At 37.3% G+C, this 17,280-nt stretch overlaps 1 protein-coding gene across 1 annotated transcript; it reads left to right on the forward strand.

Annotated features, from left to right (window-relative positions):
- The first annotated feature begins 467 nt into the window (after positions 1–467).
- On the forward strand, positions 468–16,844 carry LOC145775715 (uncharacterized). The gene is made up of 14 exons (XM_082587068.1): positions 468–820; positions 1,235–1,447; positions 1,734–1,901; positions 2,301–2,583; positions 3,591–3,850; positions 4,524–4,771; positions 5,047–5,320; positions 5,910–6,024; positions 6,141–6,278; positions 6,671–6,769; positions 8,728–8,857; positions 10,833–11,011; positions 12,037–12,195; positions 14,364–16,844. Exons 1-14 carry the CDS (start codon positions 468–470, stop codon positions 14,736–14,738), a joined length of 2,994 nt encoding a protein of 997 aa, XP_082443194.1. The 3' UTR covers positions 14,739–16,844.
- Positions 16,845–17,280: the final 436 nt, after the last annotated feature.

The raw sequence follows: 17,280 nt of genomic DNA on the forward strand, positions 1-17,280 counted from the left end.
TCGCGCTCATTGAACTAACAACACACAGTATTGTTACATCGCAATTACAGATGCAACATAACAGACAACATGAAGCAGCAAATAGACAAGTTGTCAGTTGCTCCCATTACCACTTGCTCTGGAGCGATATCGAACCAACATCTTTTCGAACGTCGCGCGGACGTTTTCACTACTAGGCCACGCAGCAGACAAAATTCATTTCATACTGTACAGTATATCGCACCATAAAGTGTAGAAACCATGAGCTACAAGTATTCAAAAATTGTTAATACCTTTAACCAGCCAACAAAAGTATGTACTGTAGCTTACACTGATTGTTAATAACAAAATGTTTTGAAATATTGTTGTCTAAAAACAACTTTAGTAGCAGTTAGTAGGCTTATGCAGCGTTTTTAATCTTTTTCACTATTTATATCCCTTAATGGTTAAGTATAAATCTGTTGATTTTATGACGCTATTAAGTTATTATGCCGTTAAGAAAGGCAACGGTAAAATCTAACCTTGACTATGCCACAGTCCAGCGTCGTAGAACATTGAAGTCTACCAAAGCCAGAGATAAAGAAGCAAATCGTATTTTGAACAAAGTTATTCACCGCGTTGGAGGCTTAAAAATCGCGGTGGATGAAACAAGCTTTGTTCTTTCATTTGCTTCCTTGGGGCTGGAAAGCTTACCAGTTGAATTGTTTGAAGATGAATTTCTCTATGAGAAGTGTCAGAAAGACCTTGTGGGGTTAAATGTATCTAACAATGAGTTGAAATCATTAGATTCTGAAATTGGTGATTTTGCCAAGTTAAAGTCTTTGGATTGTTCCAAAAACAGGTGAGTCAAAACTGAATAAAACAAACAGAAAATTGGTTTTTCTTTTATATTTTAAGAACATAAATTACATTCCATGATACATCATTGACAATAGAACTGACGCACTAGTATATAATGTGATGTTTATAGAATGACATAAGAATTATATTATGATGTAATTCTCGTGCTTTCCTATCCCACAACATTCCAGTTTGTACGGCTATTGTAATTTCTTCCTATTGTTTTCTTGACATTGCTGTAAGCTACAAAAATTCGAAAGTGTAGTATTGGAGAAGTATTGAAATCCAGTTTCACTTTTGCTTAGCCTTTTGCTTAAGTTCATTCAGCGCCATATGCATTATGCAATCAGTCTTCAAAGTTTTTTTCTTTACGTTATTGAATGTTGCAGGGTATTCTACCGCATTTGCTTTACAGACTTCGCCTGCTTCCTTCCACTTTGTGCAACCTTAAGTTTTTATCTGATCTTAACCTGACGAGTAATCAGGTGATATTGTTTCCAAGGAATATTCGCAACTGTTCTTCTTTGACTAGAATTCAGGCTGCTCACAACAAACTTGGTGCTCTGCCATCCAATATTGGGGCTATATCTAGTCTTTTGATGTTGGACGTCGGCCACAATCTTTTAAAGTACGATGATAAGATAATATAAATCATACTAATTTTTGAAATAGGCTTGTATGATATGCGTATAATCATCCAATAAGTTGAAAGTTTTGCAAATAAGATAAGTCTAAAAAATGTTTAGCCTCCTTTCAAATGAAAAGCCTAAGGTAGGCTTACTTTTGTTATAGACTCTTATATAGACTATGCAGTAGGCAGCAGTGAGCTCTTACAGTAGGCTATTTTCGAAAAAAGACTATCTTGCGCTGATTAAAACAAACAGTAATCAAAAATTGCTTGTACTATATTTTAGGGCTGTCCCAAAATCAGTGTATCAAATTCAAAAGGTTTTGAATATAACTGGCAATCAAATCAAAAGTCTTCCAGATCCTGATACGAAGAAACCATTGAGGATAACGTCTATTGAAGCCTCATTCAATAAAATAAGTTTCATTGCAAGAAAAATACCTCAAATCGAAACGTAAGTCAGTTTATGCAAATTTTAGACTGAGTCAGCTAATCGGATACAATATATTTCTCTTTGTTAGAATACAAAAATAATGATGAAGTTCAAACTAGAGTAGGCTACTGGAACAAAACCAACAAAAGAGAAAGGTGGTAAAATCATAAAACTTTAAGACGTGGTGTTGATTTAGACTTCAGAGGTAATAAGTAAGCAGTAGTCAGCTAATGAAATGTACAGACAAATTAAACATTTTAGCCCTCAAATTCCTGTAGCCTAATGAAATTAAAAGTAAATGGAATATAAGTCTAATTCCGGTTCCATGGCAATTTTTAAAAGTAAAATAAAAAGTAGCGTGATCAAGTATTGTAGGCCAAGTACATTTCCCTTTTTAATTTTAATTGTTTTTATGTGCAGGTTACAATCACTCAACCTTTCCAGCAACCAGCTATCTGAACTTCCTACTAATATTGGCAAACTCCAACAAGTCCTCTGCTTGGACCTGTGTCAAAATAAGTTGGAGGAAATTCCTGATAGCCTCGGATCACTTAAAAACTTGCGCTTGCTCGATTTGCGCAAAAACAGATTGACAACATTGCCAGAATGCTTGTCCCAATTGAAACACCTTATAACGCTTGATTGCTCAGGCAATTTAATTGAAACTTTGCCTAAAGAGTTGCAAAACTTGAAAGCTCTTCAGGTAAGCAACTCTGTATTCAATCAAAGACTTGGTAACGGGAGGCAGAGTTATAAAACAATCGAGTTGTCCCCTAAAATAATGTCTTTTATGCTGATATAGTTTTGTTGTTGCTTTTTTAGTCCTTTACAACACTTCCCTTCCGTTCTATTTTTATCTTGGTAGTTACTTTATTGAAACTACGTGGTATGTTTGTTATTAAATATGTATTTACTATTAAAATGACTACTTTTGTTGTTATACTTATTAGTATCACTGCATAGAATGTATCACGTTTATCACAGATATAAGATAGAAATCTTAAAAAACATCTTTACAATATGTTAAAAATAACGAAACATTTATGCTATGCTAGCCTACGAGTTGGTGGTTGTCTCATATACTACTTTACCAACGTAAAAGATTTGTTCAGTTCAGTTCGTTTTTATTACTAATTATTACAGCAAACACAGCACGTGTTAAACATAGCGGAAGTCCAGAAAAATCAGTTGACCTGGCATCGTGGCTTGGGTCTTTTCATTCGCTTTTTGTCAATGTTAATCCTGTTCAATAATATCTTGAATTTAAATTCATTCTGTATATTCTCTTTTAAAACTAAGTAAACCGACCCAAATACTTTTAAAATTGTAGCTTAAGCCTACAACGTGTGGAAAGGGTCAGCCACCTTCGAGTACATTATAATGTAGTTATAATGCTGTTAGCTGGGTGCTGTTGGCATGGTTGTAACATTCAGGTTCATTGGAATGATCAATTGGAGAGGACCAAGATATATTTTTTCAGTTTCAGATACCGCGGGTAATAGAAATTTATAACTGAATTCTGTATCAAGATAAGCCACAGTTTTAGTCCATATTGTAGATTTTTACGCTACATTCATTGTCAATATAAAATCACGTAGACTGAGCTAATATATTAAATTTAACGGTTAGGCACATATTAATTATACAGTGGACCTGTGAAACAAACCTAACCACTGAAGCATGATATTGAGCCTAATTTTATTGTTGCAGAGTCTTGACTTGTCAGAGAACCAAATTCAAAGAGCTGGAAACTTGATTGATCTGCCAAAACTTGTGACGATAGATCTTTCTCGCAACTGCTTGACTGATGCAAGCAACATGGACAACTTGCCCATGCTGACTAATCTTGACTTGTCCAATAATCGTTTGCAACAGCTTCCGGAATCACTGGGTGAATTTAAAGCCTTAGAACAGATTCAAGCGTCGAATAACGAGCTTGAAAATTTACCGGAATCCGTCGGTAATTTAAAGTAAGTAAGCCAAGACGTTTACAAATAGACTTTAGAGCACTGCACAAGTAGGCTAAAGTTTTACCTGTGAAATTAGAAGCATGGCAGCATTTACATTATTGATTTTCTGTTTTGAAAGATGAGCAGTTTATCAAAACAAAATTCCCCTAATTCCACATCACAGAAAATGTCGTTTAGAGTACGATGAAGTTTCTTTCCTGTTAATTACAGAATTGCGACGTTTGTTGTAGAAAGTTTTTTTTTTCTTGCAGTAGGCTACTCAAGCGCTCAAGAGGTTTTTATTTTAGGATAAAAAGAGTAGGGTCTTGATGCCTATTCACTATCCCATGGCTTGCTCGACTGCCAAACATATCTTGCAATTCTTTATTGAGGAATTGACGAAGGAGATAACCTGATATTCAGTAGGATACTAAGGACTTCAGTCGATTGGTAGGCTACAGTTACACGTAAAAATCACACCCTGACAAGTCCACGCAAAAGGCCGTCATGGCATCGTCTAAATTTCTTAACGAATACTGAAGTTCAGCACAAAAAAATACTGAATACTGAAGTCCAACGTAAAAACAACGGTAACGCAATTAAAATCCCAAAAATGGCAATCGAGCAGCCGGAACACTAACTAATGTTTTGTAGAATGTCATGTTTTAATACCTACTTAAAAATTGTCGCGCAGATGTGTGACAAAGGTTGACGTCAGCAATAATCACATCACGTCACTGACAAATTCCTTGAGAAAAATGGGAACTCTGACGTCACTCAAAGTGGGAAATAACATGCTGACATCTCTCCCACAACCATTTGGGTTTCTTCGGTCACTTAAAGAAGTCGACCTTTCAAATAACAAATTGGGCACCCTGGCAGCTCATGGTCCATTGCCGAGAGGAATAAAGTACTTGAAGGCGAATGGAAACCTTTTGAAAAGTAAGTATGTTCAAAATTCATGAATTATAATTTCATGAAATAGGTTTTAGGTCAAGTCATTGTGTAGCCTACACAGATTAAGTTATATACTTTAGTCTAGCATGTAAAAAGGTTTCACCTAGCGGGCCAATGATGTTGTTTTTCTTTTTAACTAAACGTTGGTCTACGTTGGTTAGTCTAGCCGACAATGTTATCTGAGTGATTTTTCTGCTAAATTTAGATATTCTACATCACAATGTTGAAGTTGATACCAATTCGTGCCATATATTTTACAGGAAGAATACCTAACAACGTTTTTAAAGAGCTCAGGGTTTTGACAATATTAGATCTTTCTTCTTCCGCCATTGAGTTACTTCCAGACAGTCTTGGAAAACTTCGTCTATTGAAAGAACTCAACTTGGAAAACAATAAGTTAAAACGACTTCCTCAGTCCTCGGAAAACTTGTATTCTTTAGTAGAGCTCAATGTTTCAAAAAACATCATGGAACAACTGCCACACAATGTCCAAAAGTGGTGCCATCTTTCAATATTAATGGCATCGCATAACAAGTGAGTTAGCTTAGTTTGAAGAAAGTTTCCTATTCATTATCATATAGTGCAATAGCGCCAGGAGATGGTGAGCAGCAATTAGGCCTAATAAAATCATTTTCACCATCCTCACTTTTTGCAAGACTCCGTTTTTTATTTTTGCGAAAATCACACACTAAAAATTAGTAGCCTACTGTAAATAGTTACATAAAGTAAATTAAAATGCGATTAGGCTACTCATGGGCCACTTTAAAATGAAATAAATAAAATGCTATAAATTTTTACCTTCATTTAAAATTGAAAATGGATGAAATCATGCCTCAGTGTGATAGCTTAATAAATATGGTTGAAAAGAACAAATGTCTTTTGTAAGACACAACTGGGATTTTTTTTCATCGCAATGTTTGACTTATTGACATCGAAATCACAGTCACTGCAATATTTTTAAAAACACGATAAATTTTGAATCATTTCTTTTTTGAAAACAGCATCGTTTTATGTAAAATTGCAAAACTGATTGCAGCTAAGTTTATGCATTCGTTTATAAATCAGTATTCGTCTACACTTTTAATCGTAGATATCACATATCAAACACATGGACCATTTCCAGATTAAAAGAGTTACCTCAAGACTTTCATGGACTCAACGAACTTTTAAAGCTCGACATTTCTCACAACGAGTTTATTGAAATAGGCGGTGAACTTTTCACGATGGTCAATTTGCAGGTAGCATGTATTGCTATTTACTGGTTCCTTTTTTAACTTTTGTAGACCCACAGTAACTTTATTGCCACCAGGAGCAGATACACAGTTAATCTTTGATCTTACCATGCATTGGCCAGGTGCTTCTATTAAACAACAATCGCATACGAAAACTACAAGCTCCAAATGCACTTCCTGTAAAGACACTATTGCAAGAAGTAGATATTTCGGATAACGACTTGGAAGAAGTATTCACTGATATGAATTGCCTGTCGATGGTGAACGCTTTTTATGTTTTTTAATAGATATTTACTTACAGTTTTGTTGGGATTTTGCTTCGTTGCGACACAAACTTAAAAAACTCTATGTAAATTTTGTAGGCCCACATCATTACTCAGTAGCTTATTGGCTATCAATTACATACAGAAAATACAAAATATGATATTATATAAAAATCACATAATTGCACACATTAAATATTTAATTTTACAAACACTCAACACACCTATTTAGGCCTAGAAGAAAAACAAGCCAAATTTTTCGGCTTTAGTAGTTGCTTTGACCCAAAACTAAAGGTTATTGCATGTTTGGCCTTTTCTGTAGTAGGCTAATGTTAAAAGCATTTCATAAATTTGATAAGCTCACAAGTTCATGTTCTTAATTTTTTTAGGTGAAATCATTCAATGCAGCAAACAACAGATTATCTGAAATCCCCCAAGACATTCATAAGTTGAAATGGGCAACGTATCTGAACTTTTCTAACAACAAGGTGGGCTACACCAATGTCAATTGATTTTATTATCCTATCTGTAAATATTGCGAGATCTCAGTTTGTTAGGTTGTTTTTATTTGTTTTCGTGTTTAAGAGCTAACAAAAATATAATTATGTAGTAGATTGGTAGCCAAAGCTGCGTGCATCACTAATAGGCCTATGCCCTGCTCTAAATCAGAGGTGACGAACCTGCGGCCCGTCAAAGAATTTTGTGCGGCCCGCAAATAATTTGACAATCTCAAATGGTCATCTGTTTTCGGCAGCACGTACCTATGCGAGCAGTTCTTTTCTAAAATGCACCTTACAAAAAGTCGTTATAGGTCGAGCCTGACAGATGAAAATCTTAGTAGCCTATGCAGTTGAGAGTTGCCACATCGCCTGTTCGACCTAATATCGAAGGCTCGGGTTCCAAATAGCGACTGTCAGAACAGCGACTGTCAATAGAGCGACTACACGACAGCGATTCATTTAAAACAGCGACTGTCAATAGAGCGACTACACGACAGCGATTCATTTAAAACAGCGACTGTCAATAGAGCGACTACACGACAGCGATTCATCAAAAACAGCGACTGCCACAACAGCGACCTCACTTCTTTTATTAAATCCAAGGCTTACGCGCACACGCACTCTTTCACCCCCTCCACACATACCTTCCATCCCCCACACCTCTCTACACACGTATGCACGCACAAATAGGCAAACACTGCGTAGTGAAAGATTGAAACCAAAAGGGACTTTAAAACAACATTTTATTTGGACTATCCATAGAAGTCACATGATTTAAAAAGAAATAGGCTAGTCAAGCCAAACAACAGAAAGTCGTCAAGCCTTGCAATAAAATTCAGGGTCTAGAAAAAGATTGAAACCAAAAGGGACTTTAAAACAACCAAAAGTCTTGCAATAAAAATCAAGCCACGTTTATTTCTAAATTGTGAGCAAGGGCTCGAAGGAACTGCCGCAGATCATACTGGCCTCGATTTTGCTGTGCAACAGTGATTCGTGTGTTCATTGTCACGTATCTTTTCATTCGCTGAGTCAGGTCTCTGCCTTGTAGTAGCTGGGTTCGGTTTGGTTCGGTTTAAAGTGTTAAGTCGCTATCATAACAGTCGCTGTTTTAATGCAGTCGCCATTATGACAGTCGCTGTTTTGACAGTCGCTCACTTCATTACGTCGCTATTATGAAGTCGCCATTATGACAGTCGCTGTTTTGACAGTCGCTATCCGGCCTGGATGCCATATCGAATGCTTAGTCAAGCAAAACACTTTCCAAAAATCCCACTAAGCAAAAAAATTCAATGCTTCAATGTTATTTTTTAATATTTGATGCTTCAATGCTGCATTAGATAGCTTCTGCTGTATGATTCGCATGGGCTTTTGTTTGTTGTTTGAAAAGGAAATTTCATTAACTGATTTGTTGTTTCGGAACGTAATGGTCGAAACATTTAGCCAACTTGAGCAAAAAGGATAGAACCAAAAAAAGAATAAATCATACTCATATGAAAGCAAACGCTTCGAAAATTAGACTGTCTTCATTATCAGTGCAAGTACTAAACTACTAATGCTCTATCCTTTTTCCTCAAGTTGATTTGTTTTTATTTTTTACTGTTGTATGTTTCGATTCTGCGTAAGATAATTTCAACTGTGTGGGTTTTATTACTTTCATCTGCCGTTTGTTACTTTTCATGAATAATATCATGAGTCGCTTCTAAAAGATGTTATAGTAGGTTACGATTAAAAAGTTGTGTGGCCCGATAACTCATGTGTAATTGACACAGTAGCCCGCCACAGCAAAAAGGTTCGTCACCCCTGCTCTAAATTAAGTGCTCAAAATACGTTGTAGACTCGTAAGCGATATGTAAAAAAACGCTCATAAAGGTCTAGCTTTGAAACAGATTTCAATATCTATTGAACATGAAAGAAAGCGCAATATTTGAGAAATCTTATTTTATTAGGTTGAAAAGTTACCCAAGAACGTCGACAAAATGAGGTCCGTTCGAGAACTCCATTTATCTCATAATCGAATACAAGAGATCCCTCAAAGCATGAAACGGTTGAAGAATCTGACTATACTCGACATCACAGGTTGGTTAACACTTAACAGGCTACTCCGCAACTATATACAGTATGTCGAGAGTTGAAGCTAGGTTTGCTGCAGAAAGTTTAACTTGAACCTAGCTTTTTCTGCGAAATCTACACTGTTTTATTTCATTTTCAGCGAGGCCAAACTACTGATATATTTATCCATAAAATCTTAACATTTTGTATTTTGTTTTGTGGTAGATTTGTTGTCTACTTACAAAACAAACACAATCAAGTGTCTCTCACTAAAAAAGGTTACTGCGCTGTAAACTAGGCTACCAGTAGCAGGTGATGAACTATTTTATTTGAATCGACAATGCACGAACACAAAATAATTGACACAGCGAGAAAAACACAATTAACATAGCCAGGTCAGAGATTTTCAAGAACGGCCTGCCCCACCCTGCGGCGGCGGGAAGCGGCGTAACTTTGAGGTGGCGATGCACCCGGGAGGGAGGTCCACCAGCTTTGGTCGCGGAGGCCAGGCTGGAAAGTCTAGGTACCCGTGGAAAGAAAGTGTAGATCGAAAATTCTATGCAACTCGTCCGCAAAATTTAGAATGGCGGAGCGGACAAGGAAGACAGGCTTAGCTTTCCGCAAAACGGTGGACCCCCGAGGCCCGTCGTGTGGGGTGGCTGATACCGGCCGTAGTTTGATAGCCACCCAACGCCCACAGGTACGTTTGACTCTTATACCCGGTTTAAACAATGTAAGCGTTGAGGTTCGAAAATTGATAAGTTTTACCTTGGTTCGATCGCGTTTGTGCATTTTTAGGTGCTACATTATAATGGTAGGCTATTTTGTTCAAAATGTAGCCTACGTTTTGCATTTGACCAATTTGTCAAATCAAAACTGGATTTCAATTTAAGAATCTAAAGTAACCTAAAGTTTTAAATATTTTTTTACAATCACAAAAGGATTTTAATGATTCATTGGTTGATGTATGTTTGTAGCTTAAGTTGAAACGAAGTGGATTTTATACGTTTGTTGGGGGCAAAGGAGTTCCAATGTGTGTGGCCTATTGGTCAGGAAACAAAAGCTTTTGGTTTACACAAGTGCCAAAATCAGTGGGTGAAAATATGATAATTCCAACCCCTTTTTTTTGCGAATATTGCCCTGGCATGTGACTAGTGACGAAGTGCTCTTCTTTCTGGATTAGCTTCTGTAAATTATACACCTAGCCAACAGTTAAATCTATATTTTTAACGTGCTATAGCCTACCTGCGGCTCTTTTTACAAGAGAAAGAAAAGTTTAGTCCACCGATACATTTAACTTGCACAGAGTTGTTTTTAAATGATAACTGTCTTTTTGATCAAGATCTTTCAACTGGCATCCCAGACAGCAAATCAGTCTTTTTTTTACATTGATTTAACGTATGCAGACGTTGTTACCACTTTCTCACTACAATGCGATAAATATGCCACCAAGCATATCCCAGAGATTGTGCAGAATTGGTAATCTTGTCAAGGGAAGTAATGTGCCGTAGCCGGTTTCACACAAACCAAAAGTGGTCGATCTTTCCAAAAGCTAGACAACTTCAACAAGCTGATTTATCGACACAACGACACTGATATAACAAATATTATTACAAGGGTGTCGCCTACTATACTGTTTTTATAAAAAACGTAATCTCAATGATAACAACATAACCAAGACTAGACTTCAAGCTACAATAAAAGACTAAGCTGATAATGTTTATTTTAAATCCAGAAGTCATCGACTTCAGTTTTTAATATTTGTTAGTTTTAGATAAGGCTCTTATTCTTAGGCCAATTTTCCAAGTTTAAATTTTCTAAGTAAAATAAATCAACTGAGCTATTGCAATTTTATCGCTACACAAAGTGCGCAATAAAAGCTGGGATTTATGAACAATATTAAAAAAAGGGAATACATCATATTTCGTAATTACGCCAGTCAATAGGCTATAGCCCTATGTGTTTTTGAAAATGAATTTTTTTACAAATGCATTTCACGCAGGTAACAGTATTAAAAACTTCCCAGAAGGCTTCTTCAGGATGAAAAAACTGCGCGAAGTAATAGCAGCAGAAAATCCCCTTTCGAAACCCATTCCTGATAAATTCCGTCCAACTGCAGTTTCTCCCAAGAAAGAGGAAACGCCATTCCCTAATTTAAACGGAGAAATTGGACTGAACAAAGTAAAAAGTAGCTTGTCTTACGTACCCGACTACGGTAGGCTATAGGCTTAGGCGACTATATTGGAAGCAAAGTTACATCGACTGCTATAGGCCTGATAGGTAATTGATTGGTTTCGAATCTTTATCCTCGAACTGACAAAGCCTCTGATAGGTTATTCATGGCAATTTCGCATACTTGTAGAGGCTTTGAACCACTGAAGCAGGGCTGGTTACCGAGATTGACTGAAATTTTCATATTTGTTTGAAGTATTGTTGCGGGGAATTATTTCATCAACTAGGTGCCACTGAATGGAGAGTAGTCAACGCGTTGCTCAAGCGCACACTCTGAGAGCCGAACCAGCTAGGCTTGATCTTGAGTCGGACACATAACCACTACACTAACGGAGGCTACAACCAACTGTTGGATGCACAATAGCAGCAGTTTTTGCATAATCGACTTCAGAAAATGAAAAATATTTTTGCTTTATAAATAATCAACAAAGCAAATTAAGTAGACTGAAATTATTCTAAATTGGTTGCATGTTTAAAATTACCGAGTTTTATTGCCCAATACTTCACAGAAATATGCTTTACATAGAATGCAATAGGGTAGGGATACAATTCATAAGAAGCTCAATAATTTGATTTTTGAAGCTTAATCATTTGATTTTTGAAATTCAAACATCGATATGGGTAGACCCCTTCTAAGTGTTCTTCTGGTGTGATTCGCGAAGAAGCCAACACATCGACTGTGTAGTGTGTACAGAGCACGCAAGATTAATTAAGCACTACCAATCAGAAGAGAGAATCAAGAGTTTTCAACACACGACAAGAAATAAGAGCCGGTGACATCGAATTCAAGAACAAATTTTCTGCTATTCCAACCTAGAGAAAACCCTATACTCATTATTCACTATTCAGGTCACTTTGAGGGGCTATGCAATTCATATATCTTACTGAAAGAGACGGAGGAAAAGCTCAACGTTCTTAATTTGGTTTCACTTCCTTCATATAAAAGCCAATTCATCTTTTAACTATGCTTGCAGGGTCTGCGCACTTCATCCACCGAAGAGTTTTCTGACGCAAAACTCGCATCAAAGAAAGCTTATTTCTTAAAGTCTGAGTCTGCAACTGCAGTTGCTCCAACAGAAACCGAAGTTATGGAAGAAATAGCCAGAGAAATACTGATCCCGAGGAATGAAAAGGTAATTGGTTTGATAAACAAAGATGCCGTTGAATGCAACTTATTTTGGTTAAAGCTCAATTACAACTTAAACAAGGTGCGTAACCCAAGCAACAGGTAGGCTACCTAGGGTAGGCTATTTCGTAAATTATAATTTTGCATCTCGTGCCGGGCTAAGTGTAAAAACTTTTGTTTGTAGCCACTTGCAATCACCGAACAAGTTATATAACAGTGGCGGCTGGTGAGTTGTAGTACTGGCGGGTGTGCAAAGGACAGGCGAATACAACAGCTGGAGTTCTGGGGGGCCCACCCCCCAAAAAAATTGAAAAATTACATTTCATTTAATGCATTCTGAGCGTATTTTCAGCTCTAAATTGTGATAAAATTAGATAAAACTTGGCTTATTTAAAAGTTTCGCAAATGTGTAGGCTAATATTTTAAAGGCGACCATTAACAAACAAATGCGAATAACAAAATTATCAAGCCAAGCCGTTATTAAATGATATTTACGACACAACAAATAATTTAGAATATAAGCTAGCTATTGTGCTGTTACAGAATCTGAGCATGACAGGGTGATGTAACTCACATGGTAAAACAATGTTAGAATATTATGAAATAAGGTAATATTTATTCATTGCAGTAACAAGTAACAGGCCTGTCTGGTCATTGGTCAGTCATGATGAATCCCAAACAACAGCTGCAAAGTTTATAACCAAACAAGTGGTTTCTAAAATGACTAACATGCATTTCCATGTAAATTAAAAGCTGTAAAGCCAGCCTATCATTGCTCCTGCAAAATCTTGAGTACCCTATACCTGACGAAAACTAGGGACGGTACATTACGGGACGCGCAACTCCGTTGTTCCTTCAACATTAGAAGGGTCAATTGCCAATTTGACATTTTTTTTACGCTTTACTGCTGGCTTGCTTTCAACTAAAAACCTTAAATTACTTTAAAACCAACTTCACTCTTCTTATATAACCCATAAAAAGTAAAATATTTTGTAAATTACAAAAAAACGTAACCCTTCTAGTGTTGCGGATAAGCCAAAAGCGGATGAAGTTTCGCATCCCTATGATCTACAATCCCTATGATCTACAATCCCTAACGAAAACATACGAACTACTTGCAGTTTCAAAACTTTTTAACTGTTTAATAATAATAAGAATATCAGCTTTACTTTTTTCTTACAGCTCAGTTCAGTTGTTTTTATTTCTGACCATCATATCAAAACAATACACGTCAGCATAGCAAAGGTCGAGAAAAGGGTAGAAGCGACAAAACGCGAACGTTAAAACGTGCTTGAGACCGAAGTAAGTTATTGAGTTGAAAGAAACTTGGCACGGTCGCAACACCTTCAGAAAAATTTAAGATATAAAGGGAAAATAAAAAAAGAAAATGTTACAAAACAAAAACAACATATATTTAGGCTATAGCTTTATTAGCCCACATAGCTTTAGCTGATATATTTAAGATTTGTATGGACAGTTGCTACGAAGATCGGCCATGGTGCGTTATCAAGAGTGCTGATGGTCGTAAGGGGAACACGTCTTGATGCGTTTAGCTCATAGCAATAAAACATCAAATCTCCCTAACGGTTCCACTTGGGATAACATCCTGTGCTGTCTGAACACAGCACAACCTTTAGTTATTCGTTTGCATTGGCAATTTTTAAGAAAACTCGCGGCTCTTTGACGTCACAATTGAGTGATTTTTTTATTGTAAAAAAGGTAAAAAAAGTAACAAAAGGTGAGTCCCATAGCCTACTTGAATCCAAGCATCGGGGGATGAGAAGATAAGGTTCTCATTATACTAAGCCTTCGGCACTAACGAGAGTAGGGTGGCCAGTTCCTTTCTCTCGGCCGACTTTCCTTCAGCAACTAGGCTACGCCCACCCAATTTATTACACCCTGGGTAGAGGTGAGCGGTGTTTTTCAACAACCAGCTTAAGCTGGGAGTCGAACCAGGATTGCATGATTGGAAAGCGAGCGCCTTATCCGCTGCGCCATCCCACCGCTTTTTTATTGTAACCTTGTGCAAAATATTTCTTGTGCTGCAGCACCGCAGCACACACTAGCGAGGCGCCCCTGCTAAACTGTTAGGCTATACCTAGGCCGAGCTAGATTGTTATCAAAACAAGCTAAAATTGTTTTTACTTTATACATTTGTATTTCTGTGCATATTAGGTCAAAGGAAAAGAAAAGCTAGTTGAAACTGAATCTAATGAACTGCAACAAAAATCAAACCGGAAGAAAACAAAGACCACAGATGTGCAGTCATTGGCGGAAAAATTGCTTATTTCCATGACCACAACTTCTGATTTCAGTCAAAAACAAACGTTGGAGGCGCGAGAACTTTCAGGGCCATCAGTGGTAAGTATTGATAAAACAAAGATTGAAGAACGGGTATTGGTCACTCAATCAGAAATACAAATGTCAGCTCCAACGACTGTATCGGAAAAGTTGAAGAAACACGCAAAAAGCGGAAAACGGCAAAGCAAACTGACATTGTCAACAAATAAAACAAAAGAAATCCAACAGTCTATCAAGGCAAACGCATAGTTTTGGAAAGATATATTTATCAACTTACCCTTGATATCGTGAGCGTAGAGGTTAATGAAGTAGGCTAAGCAATCTACTTCTGATTTTTTTTTATGAACCTCAGAATGCTTACAAATTTTGTTGTGAACCTATATGGTGGCCTCTTTGAGAAAAGTAATAAGCCAGGTCATGTATATGTTCCCTAGGCTATTATCTATCCCAATAGTTATAGCCACCTCTTACACAGGCCCGGATTTAGGGAGGCAGAGGGTGCAGGTGCCCCGGACACCCTTTTGAAGGGGGCCCCCGACGTGGAAAAATGTGATTTTGTGTTTTTTTTCTTTTAGCTTTTAAAGTTTCTACAAAATGCTGTGCAATGCAGGATTAATGCTACTGTAGACGTAGAAGTAGTTTTTTGCGCCGAGGGCGCAAATTTTTTTTTTGCACGGGGCCCCCCATGTAAAAGTGCTCCAGGCCCCCCATCAGCTAAATCCGGCCCTGCTCGTACAGGGTTATGCTTTCTTACACGGTGCAATGGATTTGTATTCACTTTTCCACTAGCCCTGTTTAGTTAATAGTCTGTGTTCTTTTTGTTGTGCTTGCTTGATTCAGCATAGGCTAGTTTGTTTCTTTCGTTACTAGGGCTATAAGCTTACCTACTATACGTTTAACAATAATTAAAGGTATAGTCTATTGAATAACCCAATTCAAGCAACAGATAAAATAATAATTTAATATGTAAATTAAATTTAAAACATTTTCGGCTAAACTTTATGCCTTCATCAAGAAAATTGATCAAATTTTTATTCTCAGACTGCAAAAGTTTCTTTGAGAGCTTAATCCTGATAGTTTCGCACACTTGAAGAGGCTTTGAACCACTGGAGCAGGCCCAGTCACCGAGTTTGGCAGAGTGATATTTCCGATTGTTAAAGTGTTGTCTGTAAATTACTCCATTCACCCGGTGCCGCTGAATAGAAAGCATTCCTTGAAATGCGTTGCTCAAGCGGACACCGCGAAAGTCGAACCAGCGCCGCTTGATCAAAAAGCTTCTTTATTCGAAAGGCAGGCACTGGACCAATTGAGCTATCGGGGCGGACACTGAGCTACTAGGGCGGTCGAAAATAATCGAATACATCTAAATAAAAACAAGAATAACCCCAAATGATTATTACAGTTACATTTTCTACACTTGGCCTATTGGACAAACAAGCTGAGTAGCTATAATCTAACTGGTTTTGTAAACTCAGCAGACTGTTTCTTATGTTTATATTCGTTTGTGTAAATTTTTTAATATTGTTACCGCTCGTTATCTTTCTCAATGCTACTGTACATTTGTCTTAGTGTGACTACACTTTGGTTTATTAGGTAGGCCTACTTGCAAATTGCAATAGCATAGTCTGAACAGCTTTTGTATCTATTTTTGTACTATAGTTGTGCGTTGGCTATTCAGTTTGTTCGTGTGCAAATTGTTATATCTCTCATAGTCCATAATATTATCTTATTTAGATTTATCTTTGTTTTTCTTTAGATGTAGGCTATTGCTGCAACTAGATTAATTTCTTGCGTGCAGCATGCATTTCTTCTAGCATGCAGTTTGCAGAAAACGCTTGAAATTAATATGTAGGATAGGCTACTTTTGTTTATAGACGTTGGGTGGCTGTTTTTCGTGAAACATCAGGGACATGCCACTTAGATAACTGTTTTTTATGCCTCCATGAGAAGCCTATGGTAAATATGTTTTTGCAGGCTGGTGGAGTGTAGGAGCGGCCGCGTTTATGGGTTCTGTTTGCGTGGTGATTTGTGGGGTGTATTGTGATTGTTTCACTGCGAATGTGGTTGACTTCTCGTTCTAGAACAGAGGTGACAAACCTGCAGCCCGTCAAAGAATTTTGTGCGGCCCGCAAAACAATTTGACAATCGCTCATGCATTAAAGACATCTCAAAGCTGTTTTATGCCTTCACAAGCACCTGCTGTTGCTCTATCCTTTTTGCTCAAGTTGATTTGTTTTTATTTTTTCCTGTTGTACGTTTCGATTCTGCGTAAGATAATTTCAACTGTGTGGGTTTTATTACTTTCATCTGCCGTTTGTTACTTTTAATAAATAATATCTTGAGTCGCTTCTAAAAGATTTCATTGTAGATTACGATTAAAAAGTTGTGTGGCCCAATAACTCATGTGTAATAATAATTGACAAAGCGGCCCGTGACCACAAAAAGGTTCGTCACCCATGTTCCAGAACAACCGTCAGGGCAACTGTCGCGTTGGTTCAATACGAATCGAAAATCGAATTATTTCAGTGAAGCATAATCAAACGGCAACTTGAGTCAAATTATTTTACTATTTGTCTTATGTCTTGATACCGTGTTAGAAACTAAACGATAGGATTGGGATGGAAGACTGTCTTCCATCCCTTTTCATCTTCCGTCCCAAAATCTGCGTTCCATTCCCTACTGGCCAGGTCAGATCGAACTGCATGACGATCTGCACCAGACCTGAATAGCCTACTGTAAGATACAGATGACAGTGCAGGACAAATGTGTCAAACCTTTGTTCGCTCTGAGG

This window comes from Aplidium turbinatum, chromosome 8 (genome assembly GCF_918807975.1).
Source record: "Aplidium turbinatum chromosome 8, kaAplTurb1.1, whole genome shotgun sequence".
NCBI classification, from domain to species: Eukaryota; Metazoa; Chordata; class Ascidiacea; order Aplousobranchia; family Polyclinidae; genus Aplidium; species Aplidium turbinatum.

Coding starts and splice junctions, on each gene's coding strand:
- LOC145775715 (XM_082587068.1), top strand. CDS start 468: ATGCCGTTAAGAAAGGCAACGGTAAAATCTAACCTTGACTATGCCACA. Junction 1,448..1,733: donor GTCGGCCACAATCTTTTAAA/GTACGATGATAA, acceptor ACTATATTTTAG/GGCTGTCCCAAAATCAGTGT. Junction 8,858..10,832: donor GACTATACTCGACATCACAG/GTTGGTTAACAC, acceptor CATTTCACGCAG/GTAACAGTATTAAAAACTTC.